The sequence below is a fragment of the Somniosus microcephalus genome, chromosome 7 (genome assembly GCF_052327205.1).
Source record: "Somniosus microcephalus isolate GS21.2 chromosome 7, FLI_Smic_1.0, whole genome shotgun sequence".
Lineage (NCBI taxonomy): Eukaryota > Metazoa > Chordata > Chondrichthyes > Squaliformes > Somniosidae > Somniosus > Somniosus microcephalus.
The window spans coordinates 12,774,943-12,792,961 of NC_140993.1; the positions used below are offsets into that span (position 1 = coordinate 12,774,943).

The 18,019-nt window shown below is 47.8% G+C and overlaps 1 protein-coding gene across 1 annotated transcript in view; it reads left to right on the forward strand.

Moving 5' to 3' along the window:
- The window catches only part of psma8 (proteasome 20S subunit alpha 8), a 36,979-nt gene that overhangs the window by 12,203 nt on the left and 6,757 nt on the right, over nt 1–18,019 (forward strand). The window contains exons 2-6 of the mRNA XM_085992248.1: nt 903–1,029; nt 5,114–5,238; nt 10,731–10,853; nt 12,003–12,122; nt 14,442–14,504. Coding sequence (XP_085848374.1) covers nt 903–1,029; nt 5,114–5,238; nt 10,731–10,853; nt 12,003–12,122; nt 14,442–14,504 — 558 coding nt within the window. The remainder of the gene's footprint in view (nt 1–902; nt 1,030–5,113; nt 5,239–10,730; nt 10,854–12,002; nt 12,123–14,441; nt 14,505–18,019) is intronic.

Here is an 18,019-nt window from a genome sequence, read left to right on the forward strand (position 1 = left end):
GTCTTTTTTAAGAGTTTGTAACCTGGGGGGAGACACATGCACTGTAGCAGCAGAATAATACCTGGGGCTAAACATTGAGTCGCTCCCTATTTGGGACGCTACTTTTAGCGCCATGGGGTGGGGAAAGAACCAGAAAATAGTGGCTGTTTGCTGCACTGGCTCTTGGTGTAAAATCAGTGCATAGAATGCTGGTTGGCCCAACATCTTCGTTAGTTCATCATAGAATGATAGAAAGAAAGACTTACATTTCTATAGCGCCTTTCACGACCACCGGACGTCTCGAAGCACTTTACAGCCAATGAAGCACTTTTTGAAGTGCGGTCACTGTGGTAATGTAGGGAAACACAGCAGCCAATTTGCACACAGCAACTCCCACAAACAGCAATATGATAATGACCAGATAATCTTGTTTTTTGTTATGTTGATCGAGGGATAGATATTGACCAGGGCACCGGGGAGAACTCCCCCTGCTCTTCTTCGAAATAGAGGCCGTTGGATCTTTCACCTCCACCTGAGAGAGCAGACGGGGCCTCGGTTTAACGTCTCATCCAGAAGACGGCCCCTCCGACAGTGCGGCACTCCCTCAGTACTGCACTGGAGTGCCAGCCTAGATTTTTGTGCTGAAGTCTCTGGAGTGGGACTTGAACCCTGACTCAGATGCAACGGTGCTACCCACTGAGCCACAGCTGTCACTGCACAGGACGAGGCCATTCAGCCCATCGGGCCTGTGCCGGCTCTTTGAAAGAGCTACTCAATTCGTCCCACTCCCCCTGCTCTTTCCCCACAGCCCTGCAAAACTTTTTCCCTTCAAGTATTTATACTACGGTGTATCTTTATGTACAGTATTCTGTGCAATTCACTGTAAACTCGTAATAAATGATGCCATCGCTTTTTTGAAAAAGGTTGGGATTCGAGGTAAAGATATCGTTATTCTTGGTGTAGAGAAAAAGTCTGTTGCAAAACTTCAGGAGGAGAGAACAGTGAGAAAAATCTGTGCACTTGATGACCATGTCTGCATGGCATTTGCAGGTAAGCTGTGGGATTTTTTTTTTTAATGCTTTTCAGTACAAATTAATTGCCTGTGGTTTGTTCAGATTGTTTTGCATAGATGGATTAAAAAATATAAACTACATGGAATCAGTGTTCCCTGTAAAAAAAAAAAAAAAAAAAAATTTGGGCTGCGCGGCCCCATCCAAAATTCCCCGCATGCGCGATTTTTCCTTTTAAGTGCCGGTTGCGCAGGACCTCCAGAGCGCTGTGCGGCCGCGCAACTTAAAGGGAACATTGCATGGAATATATGTAAGAAATACTCATTAAATTGTTTTTGAATGTGATTCTGTGAAAGCCATAAGCTCAGCTTGTCCTGAGGATGATCGTAGAATAGAATCATAGAAGTTTACAGCACAGGAGGAGGCCATTCGGCCCATCGTGTCCGTGCCGAGCTCTCCAGCCTAATCCCACTGTCCAGCTCTTGGTCCGTAGCCCTGTAGGTTACGGCACTTCAAGTGTATATCCAAGTACTTTTTAAATGTGATGAGGGTTTCTGCCTCTCCCACCCTTTCAGGCAGTGAGTTCCAGACCCCCACCACCCTCTGGGTGAACAAAGTTCTCCTCAACTCCCCTCTAATCCTTCTACCAATGACTTTAAATCTCTGCCCCCTGGTTATTGACCTCTCTGCTAAGGGAAATAGGTCCTTCCTATCCACTCTATCTAGGCCCCTCATAATTTTATACACCTCAATTAAGTCTCCCCTCAGCCTCCTCTCTTCCGAAGAAAGAGAGTCTTGCATTTATATAGCGCCTTTCACGACCACCGGACATCCCAAAGCGCTTTACAGCCAATGAAGAACTTTTGAAGTGTAGTCACTGTTGTAATGTGGGAAATGTGGCAGCCAATTTGCACACAGCAAGATCCCACAAACAGCAATGTAATAATGACCAGATCATCTGTTTTAGTGATGTTGGAAACAACCCCAGCCGATCCAATCTTTCCTCATAGCTAAAATTCTCCAGTCCTGGCAACATCCTCGCAAATCTCCTCTGTACCCTCTCTAGTGCAATCACATCCTTCCTGTAATGTGGTGACCAGAACTGCACGCAGTATTCTAGCTGCGGCCTAACTAGTGTTTCATACAGTTCAAGCATAACCTCCCTGCTCTTATATTCTATGCCTCGGCTAATAAAGGAAAGTATCCCGTCTGCCTTCTTAACCACCTTCTCTACCTGTCCTGCTACCTTCAGGGATCTGTGGACATGCACTCCAAGGTCCCTCTGATCCTCTGCACTTCTCAGTGTCCTACCATTTACTGTGTATTCCTTTGCCTTGTTAGCCTTCCCCAAATGCATTACCTCACACTTCTCCGGATTCAATTCCATTTGTCACTTTTCTGCCCACCTGACCAGTCCATTGATATCTTCCTGCAGTCTACAGCTTTCTTCCTCACTATCAACCACATGGACAGTTTTTGTATCATCTGCAAACTTCTTAATCATACCCCCGACATTGCAGTCTAAATCATTGATGTATACAGCAAAAAGTTGGGGACTTGGCACTGAGCCCTGCGGAACCCCACTGGAAACAGCCTTCCAGTCACAAAAACATCCGTCGACCATTACCCTCTGCTTCCTGCCACTGAGCCAGTTGTGGATCCAATTTGCCACTTTCCCTTCGATCCCATGAGCTTTTACTTTCTTGACTAACCTGCCATGTGGGGCCTTGTCAAAAGCCTTGCTAAAATCCATGTGGACTACATCAAACGCACTAGCCTCATCGACCCTCCTCGTTACCTCCTCAAAAAATTCAATCAAGTTAGTCAGACACGACCTGCCCTTAACAAATCCATGCTGACTGTCCTTGATTAATCCGTGACTTTCTAAATGACTATCAATACTGTCCCTCAGAATTGTTTCCAATAATTTGTCCACCACTGAGGTTAGGCTGACTGGTCTGTAATTACTCGGTCTATCCCTTTCTTCCTTTTTAAACAATGGCACAATGTTAGCAGTCCTCCGGCACCACACCTGTAGCCAGAGAGGATTGAAATATGACGGTCAGAGCCTCCGCTGTTTCCTCCCTTCTCTTAACAGCCTGGGATACATTTCATCCGGGCCTGGCGATTTATCAACTTTCAAGGATGTTAAACCCCTTACTACTTCCTGTCTGTTTATCTCATCTAATATTTCACACTCCTCCTCCTAACTACAATGTCTGCATCATCCCTCTCTTTTGTGAAGACAGATGCAAAGTATTCATTAAGAACCATACCCACGTCTTCTGCCTCCACACAAGCTTCCTATTTGGTCTCTAATAGGCTTTACTCTTTCTTTAGTTATCCTCTTGCTCTTAATGTATTTTTAAAACAGCTTTGGGTTTTCCTTGATTTTTCTTGCCAATATTTTTTCATGCCCTCTCTTTGCTTTCCTAATTGCCTTTTTAATTTCACCCCCGCACTTTCTATACTCCTCTCGGCTTTCTGCAGTATTTAGCTCTGGGTATCTGACATAAGCTTCCCTTTTTTGCCTTATCCTACCCTGTATGCCCCTTGACATTCAGGGGGTTCTAGATTTGGGAGTCCCACCCTTTTTTCTTTGTGGGAACATATTTGCTCGGAACCCTCACATTCTCCTCCTTGAATACCTCCCACTGCTCTGACACTGATTTACCTTCAAGTAGCTGTTTCCAGCCCACTTTTGCTAAATCACATCTCAGCTTAGTAAAATTGGCCTTTCTCCAATTGGGACACTTAATTCTGGTGCGGACTCAATGGGCCAAATGGCCGCCTCCTATGCTGTACTGTTCAATGACTCTAAGGATAAGGGGTAGGCCATTTAGGACAGAGATGAGGAGGAATTTCTTCACCCAGAGAGTGGTGAACCTGTGGAATTCTCTACCACAGAAGGCAGTGGCGGCCAATTCATTAAATATATTCAAGAAGGAGTTAGATATATTTCTTAAGGCTAAAGGGATCAAGGGATATGGGGAGAAAGCAGGGACAGGGTACTGAATTTGGATATCAGCCATAATCTCATTGAATGGCGGAGCAGGCTCGAGGGGCCGAATGGCCTACTCCTGCTCCTATCTTCTATGTTTCTATGAAATATTTATCATAAACAAGGTCACATTTGGCAAATCCGAGCATCACACACATCTCTCAACTGTCCAACTGCAGCATCAAAATGCTGTGGAGCACCTTTGCAGTAACATTCATTTAAAAAAAAATAATTCTCGGGATGTGGGCGTCGCTGGCAAGGCCCAGCATTTATTGCCCATCCCTAGTTGCCCTCGAGAAGGTGGTGGTGAGCCGCCGCCTTGAACCGCTGCAGTCCGTGGGGTGAAGGTGCTCCCACAGTGCTGACTTTGTTGTAGCGGTTTGATCCAACTGAGTGTCTCGCTCGGCCATTTCAGAGGGTGGTTAAGAGTCAACCACATTGCTGTGGGTCTGGAGTCACATATCGGCCAGACCGGGTAAGGGCAGTAGATTTCCTTCCCTAAAAGGCATTTGTGAACAAGATGGGTTTTTACAACAATCCGGTAGTTTCATGGCCACCATTACTGATACTCGCTTTTTATTCCAGATTTATTTAATTAACTGAATTTAAATTGCCGTGGTGGGTTTTGAACTCACTTCTCCGGATTATTAGTCCAGGCCTCGTATTTCTAGTCCAGTAACATAACCACTCTACTACCGAACCCCAAATAGCCCTATTAGATTCATGCTATGTAAGTGCACTGTGAATCTCATGGGGCTATTTTATTAGTCTGGTTTTTATATTTAAAAATAGGCATAAGCTGAACCGTGTAATGCTGGTTTTCAAAAAATATTTGCTAGATAAAATGATGTTACACATAACTCACTGAAATTGGGGCCTGGAACTTGGTATTTTTGGGTTCTGTTTGATCTCTATCAATTCTTCATTCACCGATGTGACTAAATTTTTTTTTACAGCAGCTCCTGAGCCAATCGGGGTTCATGGTCTTAAGTTCCATTTTGAATTCACTCTTCTAATACAGGGAATTTATATTGCTTGTGATGGTCTCTTGTGCACTAGCTGTCGGATCCCCACACGATCGGGGAAACTTTGCTCGACTGATTAAATCTGCTTTTAATTTTAGGCCTGACGGCTGACGCTAGAATAGTGATTAACAGAGCCCGCGTGGAGTGTCAGAGCCACAAACTGACTGTCGAAGATCCAGTGACTGTAGAATACATAACGCGTTTCATTGCAACTTTGAAGCAGGTAAACGTTCGTTATCTATCTTCCCCACGTGCCAAAAAAAAAAATTCCATCTAAGCTTGCACTGAATGAAAAGGCCAACTTTTAAAAAAGGGCCATCATGGTAACTCTCGAGAACCCAATGAGCCTAACTAGAAGAGTGAGAGGTGATCGCATTGAAACATATAAGATTCTGAGGGGGATTGACAGGGTAGATGCTGAGAGGTTGTTTCCCCCTGGCTGGAGAGTCTAGAACTAGGGGGCATAGTCTCAGGATAAGGGGTCGGCCATTTAGGACTGAGATGAGGGGGGATATCTTCACTCAGAGGGTGGTGAATCTTTGGAATTCTCTGCCCTAGAGGGCTGTGCATGCTGAATCCTGAGTATATTCAAGACAGAGATCAATAGATTTTTGGATTCTAGGGGAATCAAGGGATATGAAGATCAGACTGGAAACTGGAGTTACGGTAGATGATTAGCCATGATCTTATTGAATGGCGGAGCAGGCCCGAGGGGCCGTATGGCCAACTCATAGAAACATAACATAGAAGATAGGAGCAGGAGTAGGCCATTCGGCCCCTCGAGCCTACTCCGCCATTCAATGAGATTATGGCTGATCATCCAAATTCAGTACCCTGTCCCTGCTTTCTCTCCATATCCCTTGATCCCTTTAGCCTTAAGAAATATATCTAACTCCTTCTTGAATATATTTAATGAATTGGCCTCGACTGCCTTCTGTGGTAGAGAATTCCACAGGTTCACCACTCTCTGGGTGAAGAAATTCCTCCTCATCTCTGTCCTAAATGGCCTACCCCTTATCCTTAGACTGTGACCCCTGGTTCTGGACTCCCCGACCATCGGGAACATCCTTCCTGCATCTAGTCTGTCCAGTCCTGTTAGAATTTTATGGGGGGGAAATTCAGTATCGCCCCATTTGGGGTGCCATTATCGGCCGTGCGCAAAGTTTAGCGCCTGGCGCTAATTATCGCCTCCGACGGCAAACTTGGCTTTTATCGCCCCTGGAGGTGATTGGAGCGCTAAATCAGGAGCTTCACACCAGTCTTAAGGCGCAAAGGCCGAGGAGCGAGGCGCTACCTCGGAGCACTTTTTTATAATTTTCAATGAGATCCCCTCTCATTCTTCTAAACTCCAGCGAGTATAAGCCCAGTCGACCCAATCTCTCCTCATACGTCATTCCTGCCATCCCAGGTATCAGTCTGGTGAATCTTCGCTGCACTCCCTCCATGGCAAGAACATCCTTCCTCAGATATGGCGACCAAAACTGCACACAATACTCAAGGTGTGGTCTCACCAAGGCCTTGTACAACTACAGCAAGACATCCTTGCTCCTGTACTCGAATCCTCTCGCTATGAAGGCCAACATACCATTTGCCTTCTTAACCGCCTGCTGCACCTGCATGCTTACCTTCAGCGACTGGTGCACAAGGACACCCAGGTCTCGTTGCACTTCCCCTTTCCCCAATCTATTGCCGTTCAGATAATAATCTGCCTTCCTGTTTTTGCCACTGAAGTGGATAACCTCGCATTTATCCACGTTATATTGCATCTGCCCAATCACCCAACCTGTCCAAATCATACTGGAGTTTCTCGGCATCCTCCTCACAGCACACACACCTGCTCCTAATTCTTGTGTTCTTACGTTCTGTAGCAGATAAAACATTAGAGGGCACCCTGAAAAAGGAAATAATGAAGCGCATAGAGTAATGTAGCCCAGTGGGAGGGAGTCAGCGTGGCTTTCCGGGAGGGAGGCAATGTCTGACAGTCTGCTGGTTTTAGTGGATAAAGGAAACTCAATAGACGTGGGGGGGGCGGGATTAGTCTTCGACAGTAGCGGCAAACGGGCGATAGCAAGCCGGCAGCCCGATTTCCTGTTGAGGTCACTGGAGAAGGAAATCGTGCGGGGTGTCATAACAGGCTGGCGATTTGCGGTCGCGCGTGTGGCGATCTCGCTGATGACCAATTTCACCCCAGTCTGTTGAGATAAAATAGCGGAGCACTTGACAAATGGGGAAAGGATCGGACAGAGTCAACATGGATTTACAAAGGGTAAATCGTGTTTGACTAATCTGCTGGAATTTTTTGAGGAGGTAACTGGTAGAATAGATGGGGGAGAGCCAGTGGATGTGGTGTACCTTGACTTCCAGAAAGCCTTCGATAAGGTTCCACACAAAAGATTATCATGCAAAATTAAGGCTCATGGGATTGGGGGCAAAGTATTAACGTGGATAGAGAACTGGCTGGCGGATAGAAAACAGAGAGTTGGAATAAACGGCTCGTTTTCGGAGTGGCAGGCAGTGACCAGCGGGGTGCCGCAAGGATCTGTCCTGGGACCCCAGCTGTTCACAATATATATAAATGATCTGGATCAGGGAATTGGATGCAATATTTCCAAATTCGCTGACGACACTAAACTAGGAGGAGGGGTGGGCTCTGATGAGGATGTCAGGAGGCTACAGTGTGATTTGGACAGGTTGGGGGAATGGGCGGATACGTGGCAGATGCACTATAATGTGGATAAATGCGAGGTTATCCACTTTGGGGGTAAAAACAGGAGGGTAGATTATTATCTAAATGGCAATAGATTGGGAGATGGGGAAGTGCAGAGGGACCTGGGTGTTCTTGTGCACCAGTCACTGAAGGAGAGCATGCAGGTGCAACAGGCGATTAAGAAGGCAAATGGTATGTTGGCCTTCATATCAAGGGGGTTCGAGTATAGGAATAGGGATACCTTACTACAGCTGTACAAGGTGCTGGTGAGACCGCATCTGGAGTATTGTGTACAGTTTTGGTCGCCCCATCTGCGGAAGGATGTTCTTGTCATGGAAAGAGTGCAACGGCGATTCACCAGGCTGATACCTGGAATGGCGGGAATGACCTACGAAGAGAGATTAAATAGTTTGGGCTTGTACTCACTGGAGTTTAGAAGATTGAGAGGGGATCTCATCGAAACATATAAAATTATGGCAGGCCTGGACAGGCTGAATTCAGAGAGAATGTTTCCAATGGCCGGGGAGCACAGAACCAGGGGCCACAGTCTAAAAATAGCGGGCAAATCATTTAAAACAGAGATGAGGAAGAATTTCTTCACTCAAAGAGTGGTGAGCCTGTGGAATTCCCTGCCACAGAGGGCTGTGAAGGCTAATTCAATAAATATTTTCAAGAGAGAATTGGATATATTTCTGAAGGCTAAGGGGATTAAGGGTTACGGAGAAAAGGCGGGGACGGGGTACTGAACTGGTAAGATCAGCTATGATCTCAGACGAAGATCAGCCATGATCTCATTGAATGGCGGAGCAGGCTCGAAGGGCCGAATGGCCTACTCCTGTTCCTATCTCTATGTATCTATGTATTTTGTGAAAGCCCTTGACGCTGTTGCTCTAACGGCAATTGGGAGGCTTGGAGTGGGAGCTCGCGGAACGGAGCAGCAATTGACTGAATCAGAGGAATCAAAGGGAATTAGACGTGATTCTGCATCCTGAGGGGAAGCGAGTGATTAGCGGGATCCTCGGGAGCCAGTGCTGTGGCCATTAATATTTATCTTGTGTAGCCAAACAATATGGAAGTTGGGACAGAAGCAAGTTTACAGTTGTTGTTGATAAAACTTGGGGTTGTAAATTAAAGGGAATAAACAGACCAAATACAGAAGAATCTATTGAAATGGTGGAGGGGAGACGCGCTGCACCGGCGGTGGGGGGAGACGCGCTGCACCGGCGGTGGGGGGAGACGCGCTGCACCGGCGGTGGGGGAGACGCGCTGCACCGGCGGTGGGGGGAGACGCGCTGCACCGGCGGTGGGGGAGACGCGCTGCACCGGCGGGGGGGGGGGGAGACGCGCTGCACCGGCGGTGGGGAGACGCGCTGCACCGGCGGTGGGGCGACGCGCTGCACCGGCGGTGGGGCGACGCGCTGCACCGGCGGAGGGGCGACGCGCTGCACCGGCGGAGGGGCGACGCGCTGCACCGGCGGAGGGGCGACGCGCTGCACCGGCGGAGGGGAGACGCGCTGCACTGGCGGAGGGGAGACGCGCTGCACCGACGGGCGGGGGAGACACGCTGCACCGGCGGAGGGGAGACGCGCTGCACCGGCGGAGGGGAGACGCGCTGCACCGGCGGGGGGGTGACGCGCTGCACCGGCGGAGGGGAGACGCGCTGCACCAGCGGAGGGGAGACACGCTGCACCGGCGGAGGGGAGACGCGCTGCACCAGCGGAGGGGAGACGCGCTGCACCGACGGGCGGGGGAGACACGCTGCACCGGCGGGGGGGGTGACGCGCTGCACCGACAGGTGGGGGAGACACGCTGCACCGGCGGAGGGGAGACGCGCTGCACCGGCGGAGGGGAGACGCGCTGCACCGGCGGAGGGGAGACGCGCTGCACCGACGGGCGGGGGAGACACGCTGCGCCGGCGGGGGGGTGACGCGCTGCACCGACAGGTGGGGGAGACACGCTGCACCGGCGGGGGGGTGACACGCTGCACCAGCGGGCGGGGGAGACACGCTGCACCGGCGGGGGGGTGACGCGCTGCACCAGCGGGCGGGGGAGACACGCTGCACTATCAAGCGGTAGATGTCGTTTTAAGGTAACCAAATAGTATTGTTCTGCATCTCCTATAAAACGTGGACCGAGAGAAGCTTGTGATCCATGGGCCTTGTTCCCTGCTACTTGAAAAAGAGATGGGCGCATTAAAAGAAAGTATTTGGGGGAAGAAATCGACAGTGTTCAGCTTTCAGCAGATAAAATGGTGGGAGCTTGTAACTAATACTCCTAGGCCCAGAATTTGTGGTCAGTGGCGAAGCAAAGGCGTTAAAGATGAACAAGTTTCCTAATTGTAAATTTTATTAAAATGGATACATTTGGGACGGCACAAAATTAAAATTAGTTTTTCAGGCGCCATAACTTTTGTTTAGCCGTCAAAACGCTGTGAAAGCCCCAGTTACACCTAATCCCTCTGGGTCTAACTTTTAGTGGGGAATTTAATAGCGGTGTTCCTGCGGAAGATTCCTTGATGTGAGTGATTACACTGATTGCCGGGGGTGGGGGGCTCATAAAAATCAACATTTCATTGTGCAGTACACACGTCTGCTGCATATATGACAAATAAAATTGAATTGAATTGGGGGTGCGCACAATGCAGCCAGTGTCCGAGCAGTGAATGACAGACTGCAACTTCAGGATTCCCACCTGCGGCTGAAGTTGCAGTCAGTTTCCAAGGCGGAATGACGGCGAACGCTGCTAGTTTGTCGCCCCCTGGGCCGCAGGTTCTGGGCCCGAATCTCTCGGTACCGTCCTAAGCTCCTTTGCAATTAGTCAATTTTTACAGAAGTGCAAACACTGATGGAGTTGCCTGTCAAAAACCCTCTGTTCTGCACTGCTCGCAGTGGTAAACCACTTTCTTTTGCTGGTTACTCATAAGAAGTGAGAAATAATTAACCAACAGAATTGTTTGATGTATCTCGCGGCAGGTTGCTGGAAGTTTAATACTTTGATCTTTTGTTTAGCGCTACACACAAAGCAACGGTCGCAGACCCTTTGGAATCTCTGCTTTGATTGTGGGGTTTGACTATGATGGCACACCACGGTTGTACCAGACTGACCCATCTGGGACGTACCAAGCTTGGAAGGTAAGTGTTTCTCTTAATACCGTTCCCTCTCTGCATAATAATATTTGAAAAAGGTCAGGTGTGGGTATTCTAACTGGTGCTGCAATTCTCTCTCTCTTTTCATTTCAATTTCTTACCATACCCTTTTCTCTGCTGTGGGCAGCGACTTGCCCTGGAGTACGGTTCCACTTGCAGCAGTGAGAGAAAGGAGAGACTTGCATTTCTCTCGCGCCTTTCGCCACCTCAGGACGTCCCAAAGTGCTTTACAGCCAATGAAGTACTTTTTGAAGTGTAGTCACACTTGTAAATGTAGGAAACGCGGCAGCCAATTTGCGCACAGCAAGCTCCCACAAACAGCAATGTGATAATGACCAGATACTCTGGTTTTTAGTGATGTTGGTTGAGGGATAAATATTGGTCCCAGGACACCAGGGAGAACTCCCCCTGCTCTTCTTCGAAATAGTGCCCTGGGATCTTTGATGTCTACCCGAGAGAGCAGCCGGGGCCTCGGTTTAACGTCTCATCCGAAAAACGGCACCTCCGACAGTGCGGCACTCCCTCGGCATTGCACTGGGAGTGTCAGCCTGGATGTTTGTGCTCAAGTCTCTGGAGTGGGATTGAACCCACGACCGTCTGAGTCGAGAGTGCGACCCACTGAGCCACGGCTGACACACTGGTACCTTGCCTAAGCGGTTATTTTTACACGTGAGTATCGGTGGGCGATCGCACATTGGGGGCCCTCCCACCGTGAAAGACACACGTGAAAGCAAAGCAAGGGACTGCTGAATAGCAAATGCGAGCAAATATTTATTTGCTCCTAATGCCAGATCCTCTGGACAACTAAGTGTCCTGCCTGAAATTGCTTTGTCTATAATCTTCAGCAGAGACCAGGAATTAAACCTGGAAACCTCTTGGTTCATTTGATTCGGTGCCACGTTAGCATAAGAACATAAGAAATAGGAGCAGGAGTGGGCCATACGGTCCCTTGAGCCTGCTCCACCATTCAATAAGATCATGGAGCGCAGATATTATTGCTGTGCATGTAAAAGCAGCAGTCATTTTTTGAGATAATTGTTGAGATGTGAAAATGTGATTTAAAAAAAAAATAGAGCATCTGAACACTGCAAATGAGATAGCACGAGCATAACTGTGTAACTTTTGTATCAACAGGCAAATGCCATTGGTCGGAGTGCCAAGACAGTCAGAGAATTCCTTGAAAAGAACTACACTGATGAAGCCATTGCAACAGACAATGACACCATCAAGCTGGCAATTAAAGCTTTGCTGGAAGTGAGTGAAATTCATTATTGCCAAGATGCGCAGAGGGCATCCATCACCTCGTTGTCCCCCCTCCCTATCTTTGTAATCTCCTCCAGCCCAAGAGTCCCCCGAGATCTCTGCGCTCCGCCTATTCTGGCCTTTTGAACATCCCCGATTTTAATCGCTCCGCCATTGGTGGCCGTGCCTTCAGCTGCCGAGGCTCGACGCTCTGGAATTCCCTCCCTAAACCTTTCCGCCTTGCTCTTTCCTCCTCTGAGATGCTCCTTAACACCTCCCTCTCTGACCAAGCTTTTTGTCACCTGTTCTGATATCTCCTTACATGGCTCAGTGACATTTTTTTTTGATAATACTCTCGTGAAGTTTTATTACGTTAAAGGCGCTATATAAATACAAGTTGTTGTTGTATACTGGCGGCAATCTTAGAATCTCGTGATAAAAACTGCTAATGGCTTTTGCAGTCGCTATCGACCAATGGCCCAAATCTTGAAGTGACTGAATCGCAAACTGCGATTTTTCAAAAACGACTGGTAAAAATCTCGTAATTAAAATGTAATTTAACTTATTTCCGTCATTGTGAGCCTGTGGCCCTGGTTGCAGTTCAACCGTCTGCTCCGTTATAATGCATGTGTGGGGGGGTTAGTGCCGTGCAATCTTTGGTACTGCCACATTGCCAGCCCTGCCAGATTACTGATTTTGTTGGTTTGTCGTGAGGTCACGTTTAAGAGATGGGGGTCTCTTAACTAATGCTAGGCTTGACTATTCCAACGCACTCCTGGCCGGCCTCCGACGTTCTACCCTCCGTAAGCTTGAGGTCATCCAAAATTCGGCTGCCCGTGTCCTAACTCGCACCAAGTCCCGTTCGCCCTTCACCCCTGTGCTCACTGACCTACATTGGCTCCTGGTTAAGCAACGCCTCGATTTCAAAATTCTCATCCTTGTTTTCAAATCCCGCCATGGCCTCACCCCTCCCTATCTCTGTAATCTCTTCCAGCCCCACAACCCCCCCGAGATCTCTGCGCTCCTCCAATTCTGGCCTCTTGAGCATCCCCGATTTCCATCGCTCCACCATTGGTGGCCGTGCCTTCAGCTGCCTGGGCCCTAAGCTCTGGAATTCCCTCCCTAAACCTCTCCGTCTCTCTCTCCTCCTTTAAGATGCTCCTTAAAACCTACTTCTTGTCTGCCCTAATATCTCCTTATGTGGCTCGGTGTCAAATTCTGTTTGACAATCGCTCTTGTGAAGCACCTTGGGACGTTTTACCACCTTAAAGGCACTACAGGTATGGAACACACATTTTAAAAAACATGGGCGGTTTGCTGAATTATATGCATTTTTTCCTGCTGATAGCTGTCCCGTCAGCCCTTCTCTAACTAGTGAAGAGTTCTATGAATGTCCACGCTTCCTGCTCAGGACCCTGTTTTCTCAGATTCTGGAACAGAGCGTGCAGACAGTAGGATCACAGCTACCCCACACATTCTCAGAAATACTCTAGACATTCGGGCCATAATTGTTATAATCTGAAATGCGCTGCCTGAAAGGGTGGAGGAAGCAGATTCAATACTAACTTTCAAAAGGGGAATTGGATAATTTCCTCACATTCTGTCATCTTTTGTACCTCCCCGCCCCTTTGCCCCATCATTGGTAGCCTTGCTTTTGGCCACCTAGGTCTGAGGCTCCAGAATTCTCTCTCTAAACTCCTCCACATCTCCAACTCCTCTTTTAAGACCCCCGCTAAATCCCACTTCTTTGACCATGCTTTTGGTCGTTTCGCCAAATATCTCGTTCTTTAGCTTAGCCCCCATTTTTGATTACACCTCAGCGCACCGTGGCTGCAGTGTGTACCATCTACAAGATGCACTGCAGCAACTCGCCAAGGCTTCTTCGGCAGCACCTCCCAAACCCGCGACCTCCCAAACCCTAGAAGGACAAGGGCAGCAGGCGCCTGACAACACCACCACCTGCAAGTTCCCCTCCAAGTCACACACCATCCTGACTTGGAAATATATCGGTCGTTCCCTCATCGTTGCTGGGTCAAAATCCTGGAACTCCCTCCCTAACAGCACTGTGGGAGCACCTTCACCACACGGACTGCAGCGGTTCAAGGTGGTGACTCACCACCAACTTCTCAAGGGGCAACTAGGGATGGGCAATAAATGCTGGTCTTGCCAGTAATGCCCACATCCCATGAATGAATATTAAAAAAAGTACATTGCAGTGTTTTTCTGTATTAAAGGCACTGTATAAATGCCATATGTTGTTCCACCCTAGGAACATTTAATCTTAATTTTTTGCTTTTGGTATGACCTATTCTTTGTACTTTTTCATTCTAGGTAGTACAGTCTGGCGGAAAAAATATTGAGCTGGCAGTAATAAGAAGGAATCAGCCACTAAAGGTGGGTAGAAAACCTGTATGTGGTGTGTCCAGGTTTACAGCAGAACCTGTATAATGAAGTGAAAATGCATATTACAATTGTGGGTTTTTTTGTGCAGAAAGAATACACCAATACATCCGCAAATAATTGTGTTCCATTGTCCTTGAGTAACAGCATTAGAAAGGGCTGTTCATTCTCCATCTGTCAGCCGTGGCTCACTTTTGCCTCCGAGTCAGAAAGTTGTGGGTTCAAGTCCCACTCGAGGGACGGCGGCATACAATCTAGGCTGACAGTGCAATGCTGAGGGATCGCTGCACTGTCGGAGGTGTGCCGTCTTTCGGATGAGAGGTTAAACCGAGGCCCCGTCTGCCCCCTTGGGTGGGGGTAAAAGATCCCGCGGTCTTTCAAAAAAGACCCTGGGGAGTTATCCCCAGTGCTCGAAAATAGATGATCTGGTCATTATGTCATTGCTGTGTGCTGGAGCTTGCTGTGCGCAAATTGGCAGCCGCGTTTCCTACATTACAGCAGTGACTGCACTTTTTAAAAACAAACCTTACTTACCTGTAATGCGCTTCGGGACGTGAAAGACACTATAGAAATGTAAGACTTTCTCTATCTCTCATTCACTTATCACAGAATCCCCACAGTGCAGATAGAGGCCGTTTCGGCCCATCGAGCCTGCACCGACACATATCCCACCCTATCCCCGTAACCCCACGTATTTAATCCCCCCTAACACTAAGGGTCAATTTATCATAGCCAAATCATCCTAACCCGCACATCTTTGGACTGTGGGAGGAAACCGGAGCACCCGGAGGAAACCCACGCAGACACGGGGAGAATGTGCAAACTCCACACAGACAGTCGCCCGAGGCCGGATTTGAACCCGGGTCCCTGGCGCTGTGAGGCAACAGTGCTAACCACTATGCCACCGTGGCCCCCCGTTCGTATACAGATGATTGGGCCATCATTTAACTCTTGCAGGGTGGTGGGAGAAGAAACAACTGACAGGATTCCTTTCAGCTTCCCTCCTGTTCTGGTACGAACTTCAAAACTCAGAAACTTTCTGCTGGCTGGATATTCAGAACAGACTTTCTGGTTAAGCAGAATACAATCCAAATCCCTTTAAAGTTATACCAAAAAGAGCAGTGAGCCTGATGATTGGGAGGATTTTAGAATTCAGCAAAGAAATTGATAAAGAAAGGGAAAATAGAATATGAGAGTAAACTAGCGAGAGACATAAAAACAGACTAAAAGCTTCTATAGGTATGTAAAAAGGAAGAGATTAGCGCAAATGAACGTGGGTCCCTTACAGGCTGAGACAGGAGAAGTTATAATGGGGAATAAGGAAATGGCGGAGAAATTAAACAAATATTTGTGTCTGTCTTCACGGAAGAAGACGCAAAAGACTTCCCGGAAATAGTGGAGAAGCAAGGGTCTAGCAAGAATGAGGAACTGGAAGAACTTAGTACAGGTAGACTACCTTTTATCCGAACTTCCGAAAACCGAAACCCTCTAAAAACCGAAGGTTTTTTCGTTCAGCGTAAGTCGTGCGCACGACATGACCAGAGTGGCGCACGACCCCGACCCCCGCCGACGACCTCCCGCCGACCCCCCCGCGGACCCCCGCCGACCCACCCCCGACAAATTTCCCAGTCTTATAAAATACCTTCCGAAATCCGAAATTTTCCGAAAACTGAAACACGGCTGGTCCCGAGGTTTTCGGATAAAGGATAGTCTACCTGTATTAGTAAAAAAAAATACTGGAGGAATTAATGGGACTGAAAGCCAATAAATTCCCTGGACCTGATGGCCTACATCCTAGGGTTTTGAAAGAGGTGGCTATAGAGATAGTGGATGCATTGGTTGTCATTTTCCAAAATTCCATAGGTTCTAAAACTGTTCCCATGGATTGGAAGGTAGCAAATGTAACCCCACTATTTAATAAAGGAGGGAGAGAGAAAACGGGGAACTACAGACCAGTTAGCCCGACATTAGCAGTAGGGAAAATGCTGGAGTCTATTATTAAGGAGGTGGTAACAGGGCACTTAGAAAATAATGGCCCAGATATTCCGATCACAGGCCTCCCGCGGGCGGAGGACTCTGATCTGGGAAAATCTGCGCCCTGACCGGAGGGCTCCCGGGAGGCGCACAATTCCGCTGCTGGGCCTCTCCAAACTGCCGGTGTGCAGGGCCCACGTATCCCAGAAGCGCAGGTAGTTCGCAGCGTCCCTGGGATCACGTGGGCCATGGGGAGCCAATCACAGAAGGGAATCTCCCTTCATACATTTGACGGCAAGACCTATCAAATATATGAATGGAGATCAATGAAAAAACAGTAAAACTTTAAATACTTTTTTTTTTAATCACATTTTTTAAATGAATTGGAAGTCCAATAAATTTACTATTTTAAACAAAAATTTTTGAAAAAAATAATTAAAGTTTTTTAAGGGGCTCAAAATATTTTTTTTAATGTATTTTTAAATGATAAATCAGTGGAAAAAATTTTTTTTTTGCGTTTTTCAACTGTTACCCTGGTAAAAGCAGGCCTTACGCAGGCTTTTACCAGGCGCAAGAATTGTAAGTGTTTTCTGTGGGCGGAGGGTCTCCAAAAAGCAGAACTATCCGCCCGTAAAGGCCCTTCTCCAGGGCAGCCGGAGGATCTGTCCAGAGCTTTCTTGACAGATCGGAAATGCTGGTTTCCAGCGCATGCGCAGTGCACGCTTAAAACCGGCATTTCCAATGTCCCTACGGGTGAATACACAGCACGCACACACCCGTAGGGATCGGAATATCCGGCCAAATAATAGGAGTGGGCAGAGTCAACATGGATTTAGGAAAGGGAAATCAGAAGAACATAAGAAATAGGAGCAAGAGTAGGCCATTTGGCCCCTCGAGCCTGCTCTGCCATTTATACTTATACTGAAAGAAAAGACTGCATTTCCCTTCTCAATATTAAATAGTCAGTCATTGGTGGTGAAATCTATGGTCATATAACGAAAATTAGCACCTTAAACATCACACTCTGCTTTCCTCAGCATTACACACCTTGTGAAGCTCACTTCTGGACTGTCTGGTCTACGAGCTTGTGGTTCTTTCTTTGAGAAATACCTTGTGTGCCAATGAGATTCTAACCCTCTCATGCAAGCAGTTGGGAAGGCAAATGGTATGTTGGTCTTTATTACAAAGGGGTTGGAGTATAAGAGTAAGGAAGTCTTGCTACAATTACATTGGGCCTTGGTGAGACCACAGCTGGAGTATTGTGTACAGCTTTGGTCTCCTTACCTAAGGAAGGATATACTTGCCATAGAGGGAGTGCAACGAAGGTTCACCAGACTGGTTCCTGGGATGTGGGGATTGTCCTATGAGGAGAGATTGAGTAGACTAGGCCTATATTCTCTAGCGTTTAGAAGAATGAGAGGTGATCTCATTGCAACGTACAAAATTCTTACAGGGCTTGACAGGGTAGATGCAGGGAGGATGTTTCCCCTGGCTGGGGAGTCTAGAACCAGGGGTCACAGTCTCAGAATAAGGGG